At 51.3% G+C, this 10684-nt stretch overlaps 4 protein-coding genes across 4 annotated transcripts in view; 3 read left to right on the plus strand and 1 right to left on the minus strand.

Annotated features, from left to right (window-relative positions):
* Positions 1 to 587: 587 nt before the first annotated feature.
* On the minus strand, positions 588 to 1543 carry LACBIDRAFT_321307 (uncharacterized protein; the record flags this gene model as incomplete). The annotated part of the gene is made up of 3 exons (XM_001874279.1): positions 588 to 848; positions 902 to 1008; positions 1066 to 1543. 3 exons carry the CDS (start codon positions 1541 to 1543, stop codon positions 588 to 590), a joined length of 846 nt encoding a protein of 281 aa, XP_001874314.1.
* A 1518-nt stretch (positions 1544 to 3061) lies between these two features.
* LACBIDRAFT_187175 (uncharacterized protein) lies at positions 3062 to 4937 on the plus strand (the record flags this gene model as incomplete). Its single annotated transcript, XM_001873643.1, has 4 exons — positions 3062 to 3417; positions 3473 to 3773; positions 3835 to 3950; positions 4004 to 4937. The coding sequence occupies 4 exons, from the start codon at positions 3062 to 3064 to the stop codon at positions 4854 to 4856; spliced, it is 1626 nt and encodes a 541-aa protein (XP_001873678.1). The 3' UTR covers positions 4857 to 4937.
* Positions 4938 to 5182: 245 nt separating this feature from the next.
* Positions 5183 to 8200, plus strand: LACBIDRAFT_301859 (uncharacterized protein; the record flags this gene model as incomplete). Its single annotated transcript, XM_001873644.1, has 3 exons — positions 5183 to 7490; positions 7542 to 8133; positions 8182 to 8200. 3 exons carry the CDS (start codon positions 5183 to 5185, stop codon positions 8198 to 8200), a joined length of 2919 nt encoding a protein of 972 aa, XP_001873679.1.
* Positions 8201 to 10394: 2194 nt separating this feature from the next.
* The window catches only part of LACBIDRAFT_301861 (uncharacterized protein), a gene marked incomplete at its 5' end in the record, with an annotated part of 897 nt that continues 607 nt past the window's right edge, over positions 10395 to 10684 (plus strand). The window contains one exon of the mRNA XM_001873645.1: positions 10395 to 10493. Within this exon, the coding sequence (XP_001873680.1) occupies positions 10395 to 10493 (99 nt within the window). The remainder of the gene's footprint in view (positions 10494 to 10684) is intronic.

The raw sequence follows: 10684 nt of genomic DNA on the forward strand, positions 1-10684 counted from the left end.
AATGCTACGAATGTCCTTCCTCCATTCACTATTTTTGCGAAAATGTGTACCTACAAACAAGATTCGGGAGCTGAGTGTGGTGCGTATGTGTTTTGACACTGTAGCGGGCGCTGCGCGGCCAACAAGCAACCGTCGGCGGCTCCTGAGTAGTAAGATGATATTTACCAGCTTGAGAAAAACCGGCGAACGCAGATATCGTAACCTCCATATGCATGTCTTGCAATGCGTGCATTGGATTTATGGGTGGCAGAGTGCAAGCACATTGTTAACTCTAAGTTGGTTAGTGGCTTCATTCAAATAATAAGATGCTGAGCGCTGTTGATCTGGACGACTGGATCCTTATGTGTCTCTAAATGGCGCTCTTTCTGCAGCAAGTTCAGATTCTGACGTACTTAAGCCTACTTAGTCAAAAACTGATCATGCACTTCAATTGGTTGGGGACTACGCGTTGTCTGGCCGAACAAATGGGCGGATGCACCTCACCACGCCATGAAATTGTAAAAGCAGGAATTAAAAAAAAGGTATGTGCAAAAGAAACGGGGGATATATGTATTTAGTAATGTTGGAATCAAATAAATATCCAAAAATCACCCTAGGACCCGATAAGTCCGAAAGCGCGAGTTGTCCTGGAGTTCATTATCGGCGTCACAGTCTTTGGGATGTGCTGGTTTCTTCCTCGTGCTTCGTCCCGAGCTTGCCCGAGCGCTTTCAAATCGCTCCCTAATTTTCGCGTATCCTTCACGATCCACGCGATGGAGGTAGTATGTACCTCCACTGTTGCCCCAGGAAACGCTTCCAGAGTGATAATGACGTTCAGTGACCTCAAAAATTGTACTGATATCGTCGACCTAAGGGGGACACATGTTAGACCAAGATTTGGAAACTAGGAAGGCTTGCTCACGTTACGTTCCGTCACTCGGGCATTTAAGGAGCTTACAAAAGGCGCCAATGATATTACAATCGCACCCTCCTTTAGATCCAAAAACTTGGGTCTCAATGCCTCATTCACTGAAAATATAATCCATGAGCCATTTTCAAATTTGAAAGCACATGGCTGGGACCTACGGCTCTCCTCGAACACCTTGTTATCCACCAAGACAACGTCAGCTTTGGCGATGAGCTCGTCCACCCGTTTACTTGTCAACATATTTCCTTTCTCCAACTCCATCTCGCCGACCTTGACCCCCCACATACGACAGCGGACCTTTATTTGCTCCACCATATCTTCCGCTACCCTGGCTGGGGCTGGCATCAACTCTATTCCATAACTCGTGCATCCTGTTTGCAGACTGGCTTGCACGACCACATTCCCAACTCCACTCCCCAGATCGAGGAATAAAGAATCCTCTTTCAGCTGAGTGATTTCTATCATTTCGGATGAGAGATTAGGCATTAATTCCCCGTACACGGTGCTGGAGAAAGCCTCGTATTGTTTTAGTTTTGGGACGTTAGGCCCGACTGTGCGCTGGTAGTTTTCCTCGATTATGCGCATGAGGACCTTCTTTGGCATCCCAGTCTTGGTCCATGACTCAACAACTGTCATCATGGGGTTCTTAGGTCCCGCGCAAAGCGTGTCGTTTGGGACCTGGGGGTATTTAATGGAATGCAAGATACTGTTTATTTCCTTCATAGCACGAAGGAAAAGTGGCCCATCTTGCATGTGAATGGCACGTTGAACGGCACGTAAGAGTGGAATTCGTTTTGGCTGGGAAGAGGAGGAATGTGACGAGAGAGATGTTAATAATGATGAATCAGATGAGCAGGAGCTGAGACTAGAAGTTGACGCAGGGCTGAATGGCGAGTGAGGGGGTGAGGGTGAGGGTGAAGCGGGTGGTGATATTGCTTCAGAGAGTGTTTCATTGGGTATAGGACCGAAAAGACTTTGCTGGTCTGGTGTAAGATAACCTAAACTTCTTGATTAGACGGACGTTGGAACAAAAGGGTGTATACGAACAGTCCACAATTGTGTACAATGACTTTTCTAGGTCCATGATTGGATTATAATGATCTTTATCTTTCGGTGCCAGCAGAACAAACCTATCAAAGAGTCAATTTGGGAAATAGAGGCGCCAAGACAGTGGCATGGGAACCTCCTGGAGACAAATAACGCGAAGGACTGTTCATGGAACAATTAGAAAGCACGTGGGTTAACGTATCTTCCGTGTCCCAAAAACGCTTATCACATAAAGTGCGCTGTCCAGGATTGATTCGCCAAGCCTGCCGGTCCTGCTGAACGAGTCGCCGACTCACCTTTCGATTGCGCGCGTGTTTGGGTATTCAAGCTCAACGACAGGATAGTCTGTCAAATGTGGATTGAACGACGTGTCATTTGGGTCGTTGGGATTCTTGAAGTCTGGGCGGGGATGAATGTTTGATGGAGGCGAGGGGGGGGGCACGGAGAGCTTACATGCTTTGTACGACTTCATAAGGCGCTTCACTACGACCTCGGAGCTCAGGTAATGTTCACCTGGGGCCCCATCCTCGTCTGTACGCCATCGACGTGGTGCGGTGGGAGAGTCGGAGTCCAGTCCCGGAAAGAGGGAGGTGGACCGTGAGCGGCTGGTACGGTAAATAGGTTGTGGAGACGGGGGAGCCAATGAGGCGTTCCTACTCGCAGATCGCGAAGAAGAGTTGGAGGCGTGAGCAGGCTTCCGTTTCCCAGGGCGCTCTTTGGCGGAGGAGGTGCGTAGTCGTTTGACCTCGCGAGGAAGATCAGAAGGACCTTGTGGTAGAGCGGAAGAAAGGGACTTTCGCTTTCTTGAAGAAGCGGGAGGACTTGAGAGTGGAGAAGACGTGATTGGAGAAGGGGAAGATGAAGAGTGTCGGGTGGCGGCAGTGGTGGCACTCAAGTTGCGTTGAGGAAGTGGTCGACGAGTAATTCGCGTAGTTACAACAACATTTGACGCAACAGGTTTCGATACTTTTGAAGCAGAAAAAAAAGAAAGGTCCGTAGACGATGGTCGCCGCGTTGGTGAAGGTATCATTACAACAACCAATTTTAGGTGGCTGTGCACAATCTCTTTCTCTCTACCTTACTTACTCTCAATCTAATTGTCCTCAGATGATCCCATGGCCTCGTCGCCTGCGGAATATCATCATCAGAGCCCTTATTCGCGCTATCTCTCTACTCTGTCCACCCGTCCATACCCTCTTCTCCCGCATTCGCAGCTCCCCGGGCGTCCCCATTAAAGACCCAAGTACTTCCTATTGGACTTTGTGCCCGTCACCCATATCAAGACACGGCGCCGACGGTGACTTGCCAAAGTACGCGGATATTGTCGTTATTGGTAGTGGGATCACTGGCACCTCCTTTGCAAGGGCAATATTGGATTACGATGCCCTACACGGCGTAACCGGGAAACCCCTTTGTGTTCTCATGCTTGAAGCAAGAGACGTTTGCTCGGGAGCAACTGGAAGGTTTCTGACTCACTTCTGAATCATATGAGTTATAAATTGAGTCTCTCTTTTCTAGAAATGGCGGTCATATTACGCCAATGCTTTATCGCGACTATACCGAGTTAAAGGCAGTGCATGGCATAGACATGGCCAGAAAAATTATTCGTTTTCGTCTATCTCACTTTCAAGAGTTGCTCTCTGTCGCTACTGAAGAGAATCTGCTCGAGGAATCACAATGTCGGGAAGTCGAGGCATTGGATGCCTTCTACGAACCAAGTTTATATAACGAAGCCAAAGGAAAACTAGAAACATACAAAAAGGATTTACCAGAGGAAAGTTCACGATATCAGATATACGAAGGATCCGACGAGATCAAGGTCTTTCTCACTGTTTCCACTTTTCAAATCGACGACGTTGATCAGTTGTTTATCTATACAGAATTTGCAACTTTCACGGTTGACTGTGGGTTGTATGTCTACCCGGGGAGGTGCTGTGCATCCATACCACCTCGTGACAGGTATCTTGGCTCGTCTGCTTCGTGTTTACCCTTCAAAGTAGGTAGTCGTGACGCGGTCGTCGGGCTTTTTTAATACTGACAGCTTCACAGCTTTTATCTGTTTTCGCACACACCCTGCACCTCTATATCTGGTCCAGAGTCGGCCGAAGGACTATACTCATTGGAAACTCCCAAAGGAACCATTCAAACACCTCATGTCGTCCATGCAACAAATGCTTGGGCCTCACATCTCATTCCCGGGATGCGAGAAAAAATTATTCCAGCCAGGGGCGTCATGACAGCCCAAGGACCCCGACCTGGCTTGGGAGAGGGATCAAAGAAGAAGCGGCCGACAGCATGGACTGGGCAGCGTTCATTTGTCTTTTACCCAAGTAATTCCTTCGATGTCTACGACTATCTGACGCAGCAACCGGCTGCTGATTCTGCAGTTTCTATTTATCCTAAATCGGCCGGTGAACTAATGTTTGGTGGGGGTTTTGGCAGAGATAATGGGTTTCTAACGGAGGTTGGGAATGTAGACGATCGGGGATGGAACAGTAGGACCGCGAGTTACCTACAAGGAGCCCTTTCCGATTATTTCAAGGTCGACGATAACGACTCAAAGGAAGAGGTGAAAGCCACATGGGGTGGAATTTTGGGTATCTCAGTGGATCAACAGCCGTGGGTTGGCCGAATTCCTGCGACGATTACCAGTCGAGGATCCGTTTTTGGGGGCGCACCGACGGCTACTAACCTGGCAGCTCCCGGAGAATGGATGGCAGCAGGGTATACAGGAGAAGGCATGGTCCACGCTTGGCAGAGTGGCAAGGCCTTGGCTTACATGGTCCTTGGGATTGACGAAGGGGGCATCTTGGACTGGCTCCCCGAAGTGTTTAGGATATCTGAAGAGAGATGGAAAGAAGTAGAGATCGAGGACTTGATTGCCTCGTTTCTGAACTTGTAGTCGTTTTATTTTTATTACAGCTCATTTATTACTGCGGTGTTCACGTGGGAGTGCTTTGAATATATTTTGATTGTGGCTTTCTTGATTGCAACAGATTTTGCTTTCGTCGCTGTTGCCAGCGTCCACCAGCCTTGTTCTCATTCCTTCTCTTCCTCCAATATCTCCGTCCCCTCGACGCTTGACAGCGACCAAAGCCGTGTCCTTCCCATAATTCTTCGTGTTTGTTGCCACGGCTGTGAGTGTGCACTTGCCTTGAAAGGCAGCCCTGAGTATTGACACACTCACCGAGCAGCGCACGAAGGATTGCACGGCTGGTCAACAAGTCCATGGCTGTTCTTGCTCCTCCGGACTGGCAATATTCCCCTCGAGATTCCACAATGGATGTCCCCGCCAACTCACGCCAGCAGCGTTCTTCGCCAGCGAATGATCATTCGCCCTCCTCGGCACCAACCGCTCAAATACAACAGAATCTCCAACAGCAGCTACATCTGTCACAACAGCAGCAACCACACCCCCAACCTGCCTATACATACCCGGTCCAGCAACAACCACAGGGCAGTTGGACTCCCTCCATTGCCGCAGCGCCTTTCTATCCTTCTTTTTATCAACCTCACCAACAACAATCGCCGCAATCGTACTCGGCTCAAATTCCACAGCAACCGCCTTATTTTGATCCCGCAAATGCTCAGCTAGCACAGTGGGCCTATCAACAGATGATGTTCAATGCTCAACATGGGTTTCAGCCAATGACTTCACATCATTCTCCCGCTCAAAGAACCGGCGCGACCACGTCAGGACCACATGATTATTTTACCCAAAATCAAACACCTTCTCCTTTCAATCCCTTTCCAAGCGGCACACCACCCCCGCATAGCCATAGAGGTGGCGCAGGCGACCATCAACATCCGGGGCAACAAAATGTACAATATCCGGGATTTCATCCTTATAGACGTCCTAACCGCCAAGCTCAACACCCTTCCGAGGGCAATGAGCGGCGTACTGCCATTGGTCAGACTCCTCAACCGCCATACGGACGTCCAGATGCATCGGGCTCGACCTCGTCCGTAAATTCGTCAAATGGTCAGCGCCAGAGGACCAATAGCAACCAAAGCGCTCACAGTAGCCATAACGCGCCATCACCGACCTCCAGTTCCCGCGGCCGAAGCAATACTCCATCAGGAACCTCAGCACCGAGCCCTGCCAGAAGTTCTTCCTCAACCGCGTCAACATCGGCAACTCCAGCTCCGAGTCCTCTACGGACCACGCACCACCGAAACTCCTCGTCCTCCTCCTCTACGTCTACGGCTCCTTCGACGCGTCCTTCCGCTATCACTCCGGCTTTACCTACAACGGCCACTTCGGCAGCGTCAACGACGGCGACTGCAGCGGCAGCGTCAAACCCACGGACAATGCGTCCATCACCGCTATCACAGGGAAATTTCACAGCAGCGGAGAAACGAATGTCCCGGGATGACAGTGATTTGGCAGCTATGCTTGATCCCACGCCTAGCGCTATCGTGTCACGCAGTGGCGGCCTGAAATCAAGGTTGCGACGTGCCTTATCGTTCAACGCTGCTCAAGCTCTCAAGGAGGAGGAAGTAGAGGATGACGATGAATCGATCAAAGCATCAGCGATTAATGGTGGGGCAAGTTCTAGCAAATCCAAATCGAAGACGTCTGCTACCACTCAAGCGATCATTGGGTCGGAGAATGACGGCGTAGATGATGGGGCTTCAGCAGCTACGGTGCAAACAAAAAAGAAAGGCCGAGCAGCTTCTCTGTTTAATTCTCGCTTCAATGCTAGCACTGATAATATCTCACTCTCGTCCACTGTCAGCAGCGCGAGCGTCATGATACGAAAACTTGGATCTATGGGTAAGCTAGCGAGGAGAAACTCGTTGGCTGGGATAACCTCTCTGTTCAAGGACAAGGACAAGGACAAGGATGGGGAAGGAAAGGACAAGAAAGGCAAGAAGAAGGATAAAGACAAAAAAAGTTCTGCTGGAGCTAAAGGAGAGGCCAGCGTGGCCAGCGTCTCGCATGTCACTGCGGAATTGGATAGGACGAGTAGCGGCGATTGGACCGTTGGAGCAGATATGAACGGTTTGAGTCCTGCGGCCAAACTTGCGAGACAGCACACTCTCAAGAGTAACGCCGAGGCTGCTGCAAAAGCAAAAGCGCAACAAGAAGCCTCAGCGGCTGCGATAGCTGCTAGTGCGAAGCCGAATGGGGCTGACATGATAAACGGGGCCGGCGTACCTACGTGGGACAAGAATACAGCAACAGGTCAAGGATCAGCGTCCCCCATCAAACTACGGCCTGGGATTCGAGTCAACGAAGACGGGACGCGGGTCTTGGTGGAGGACGATGATGAGAGTGACGAGGGACACTATGGACCTCCGCAACCTTCCCAAAGTTTCCACGCCGATGGCTGGGACGATGATGAGGATTGGGATGTTGAGGGCGGGCATGAACAAGATGAAGATGTGACGATCAGGGTCGGACTCGAAAGGACAAGCTTGGACGATGAAGGTTATGGTTACGGCGCCTATCAAGAAGAGCCGGAACCTTGGGCATTGGATGTTAGAAGGAGCGTTGAACGAACTCGAACACCGACGAAGGGAATTCTAAAATGTAATTACCTTGGCTCTGCATCTGCTTTCTCTCTAATCGTCTTGTTTTCAGATGCCGGAACCTATAACCAACAAGCATACCTAGCAGAGGTGTCCAGTTCGAATCGTGCGCGTTCAAATTCGTACAATTCGCCAGGCGGTCAGTCGGAGTTGGGCCCACTGGCACGCATGCCTTCGCCAGACCCGGATCATATCGATGGGCTACAACGCCATGGTCATACTTCCTCTGCAGTAGAAACGCAGGCCCCTTCCATCCCACCTCTATCCTTTGAATCCCCATCCCCGCTTGAAGCTTCATCTGGTAAATCCAAGGAACTACCTGAAACACCACACCCATCCCACCCTCAGGATAGGAGCTCCGCCATTTTCCAGCATCCCAACTTCAACTCATCGGCACCTGCTTTATCCACGTTCACCTCCTTTCCGCCTACGCTTTCGCACCGATCGGCAACGGCTCCGAGTAAACGGCTAGCATTTGCGAGCAACCTTTCTGTTTACGACACTTTCGCCGCATCTGTATATGACCGTAGGAGCGAACCAGCGACATGGAGCCGACTTACGCCTGCCTTGGCCCAAAGGATAAAAGAGGAACTTAATTCCTACAAAATGGAGGAGATGGAAGTGCATGCTGCTAGTCGGATTCAGTACGTTATTGACGTACCTCTCGTTCTTCCAATTGACATTCGCTTTAGCACCCAATTCTTCGTCTGAACCAATTGACGACTTTTTTTTTGATTTGTTCACGAACCATTCATTCAATCATACATATATTGCAAGCAACGTCAGCACCTGTCCAATCTAACGTCCTCTCGGGCCACATATCCATTGTTGCCTACATTCTCCCACTTCGGAACAGAGCATAATATCGTCTTTGTATTATGGGCTGAGGACGTCTAGGGTAGGTAGATAGCGAACATTACGGGATGCATAGAGTACTGTGTAGTCCAGATGTAAAGGAAGCACGTAATGTCCTATCAGAGAGAGAAAGGCCAGTGCGCGAAGCGCAATGATGGGCGAAAGCCAGGGGCTTTCCGTCCCGGCAGGGAGGTCCAATCTAAGGGCTAAACGAGATGAGCTGCGATGGGTGGGTGGGAAGAACCACACCTGTATCGCTTGAGGCTCTGCCTCGAGAGTGGAGGGACTCACTGCACGGGAAAGCTTGCGGGTGCCGCTGCGCAGGCTGCGGAGACAGTATAAAGGGAGCGGAGGGTGGGGAAAAACGAAAGGCAAGCCCAGTCCTCAGAGGGGCTGTAATAGTGACGGTAAGGAAGAGAGAGAGATTGCTTACATAGACTATCACATGCCCTGTACAAAGACAGCACCCTAACATTCCACTCGTGCCTCGCTACATGCTAGGGCAAGATCTTTGTATTATGGGCTGAGGACGTCTAGGGTAGGTAGATAGCGAACATTACGGGATGCATAGAGTACTGTGTAGTCCAGATGTAAAGGAAGCACGTAATGTCCTATCAGAGAGAGAAAGGCCAGTGCGCGAAGCGCAATGATGGGCGAAAGCCAGGGGCTTTCCGTCCCGGCAGGGAGGTCCAATCTAAGGGCTAAACGAGATGAGCTGCGATTCCCACAAAACTAGGAGCCCTGCGACGCGTCGAGCGAGTCTCGGAAACCACCATAGTAGGAGCAGGGGAAAACTCACCAAGTGATGAAGACCCCAGAGTGCTACCTCCGGATTTGCGGCATGGTGATCCTGACAAAATTCTCATGCACTTCTGGAACTGCCTGCATGTAGGGCGCGAGGATCTGGGCGTGCTTCGTTAAGTAGACAAGGAACGCGTCGCTAGCCCACCGGCCTTTCACCTTCATGACCTCGAAAGGGGTTCCCCTGAGCAGGTACTCTAAGGTCGAGCCAATGCGGATGCCGTGCCCCTGACGCGGGTCCAAACCTGCACTCCTTGCAGCAGCAGCTACTGTCCGTAGAAATTCTGTCTTCGTCAAGGGTCGAAAACGGCTGTCCTTGAGATAAGAGAAAAGATGCCCATCAGCAGGGGGCTTGTTCACTGCCATGTGGTGGGTGAGGGCTGCCTCGGGGTCGGTATCTCCTGTTTGTCTGGACCATGATACATCCTCGCCCTGTGGGGAGGACTTTGTTCTGGGGATGCGGAAGACAGTCGATTTGAGGCCATTCCGGTCAAACTCGACTCTGACATCGGATGGCTTGACATGGGCCTCTCTGTTGAAAGCGGAAAGGTTGGGGACTGTGAATTCCCCCAAGCGCCCAGCCGAGTAGAAAGTGGTGGTGAGGCAGCTGTAAACGGCGGCGTCCCGTGGCTGGTCCAGCTTAAGCTGGCTCCGTATTGCAAGAATGAAGTTCGGTGTGTAGGGCACCCTCTTCTTCCTCTTGGAGGACGAAGGGGTGGTCTTGGCAGCTGCCCTGAGCAGTGTCTCCAACTCTGCGGTATCCATTTGCCACTTGACACCATGAAGAATGTGCCATGCCCGGATGCCGCAGACATAATTGTCGATGGTGCTTCCTGAGTAAGCCCCCGCCAACGAGGAGACAAAGGCACTGATGAGCAAGGGGCTGGCCGGCGCTCGCTGGTCCTCTGGTACCTCCTTCTGATCACAGTAGACATGGAAATTTAAAAGACCTGAGCCATAAGTGGCCAGAGTCGACTCCTCCCAGGACTTCCCCATCACGATGGCTATTTGGCGGATGTCCTCAGGCCCCAGGTTCGACGGGGGGACCTCAGCAGACTCTCGCCCGTTGAGGGGGATCCAGGATTGCAGGCGCTCGCTGGCGAGCACATGTGGGCGGCGTGGGGATGGGAGAGGGCATAAATCTTTTGCATAGCGTGCTGGTTTTGCAGTGCTGGGCGTGTGCTGAAGAGCTCGAGGGAAGCGCTTAAACATCGAACCACCCTTGCGTGTGGGCGAATGTGGCTTTGGCATGCTGCTCGAAAGTGTGGTTGATCTCTGCCCGCCCTTGCTGGAGATACGCGCGGTCGACTCTTGGGAGGGGTGTTGGGGCCTTGCCCTGTCGTATAAGGTGCGACTCAGCTGGTGTGCAAGGCGCGTCGAAGTCACAGACATATTGTCTGATCGTAGAGGGTATGACGATTGCAGGGAGGAGGAGAGAACTTTGATAGTGCTCTCCTCTGGAGGGGCCGTCCGCTGGATTTTCTTTGCTGGGAACATATCGCGTGTGGAAGTGGACGCCCTCCTCTTCAGAGAGGGCAG

The sequence above is a fragment of the Laccaria bicolor genome, genomic scaffold, assembly GCF_000143565.1.
Source record: "Laccaria bicolor S238N-H82 LACBIscaffold_1 genomic scaffold, whole genome shotgun sequence".
NCBI lineage: Eukaryota > Fungi > Basidiomycota > Agaricomycetes > Agaricales > Hydnangiaceae > Laccaria > Laccaria bicolor.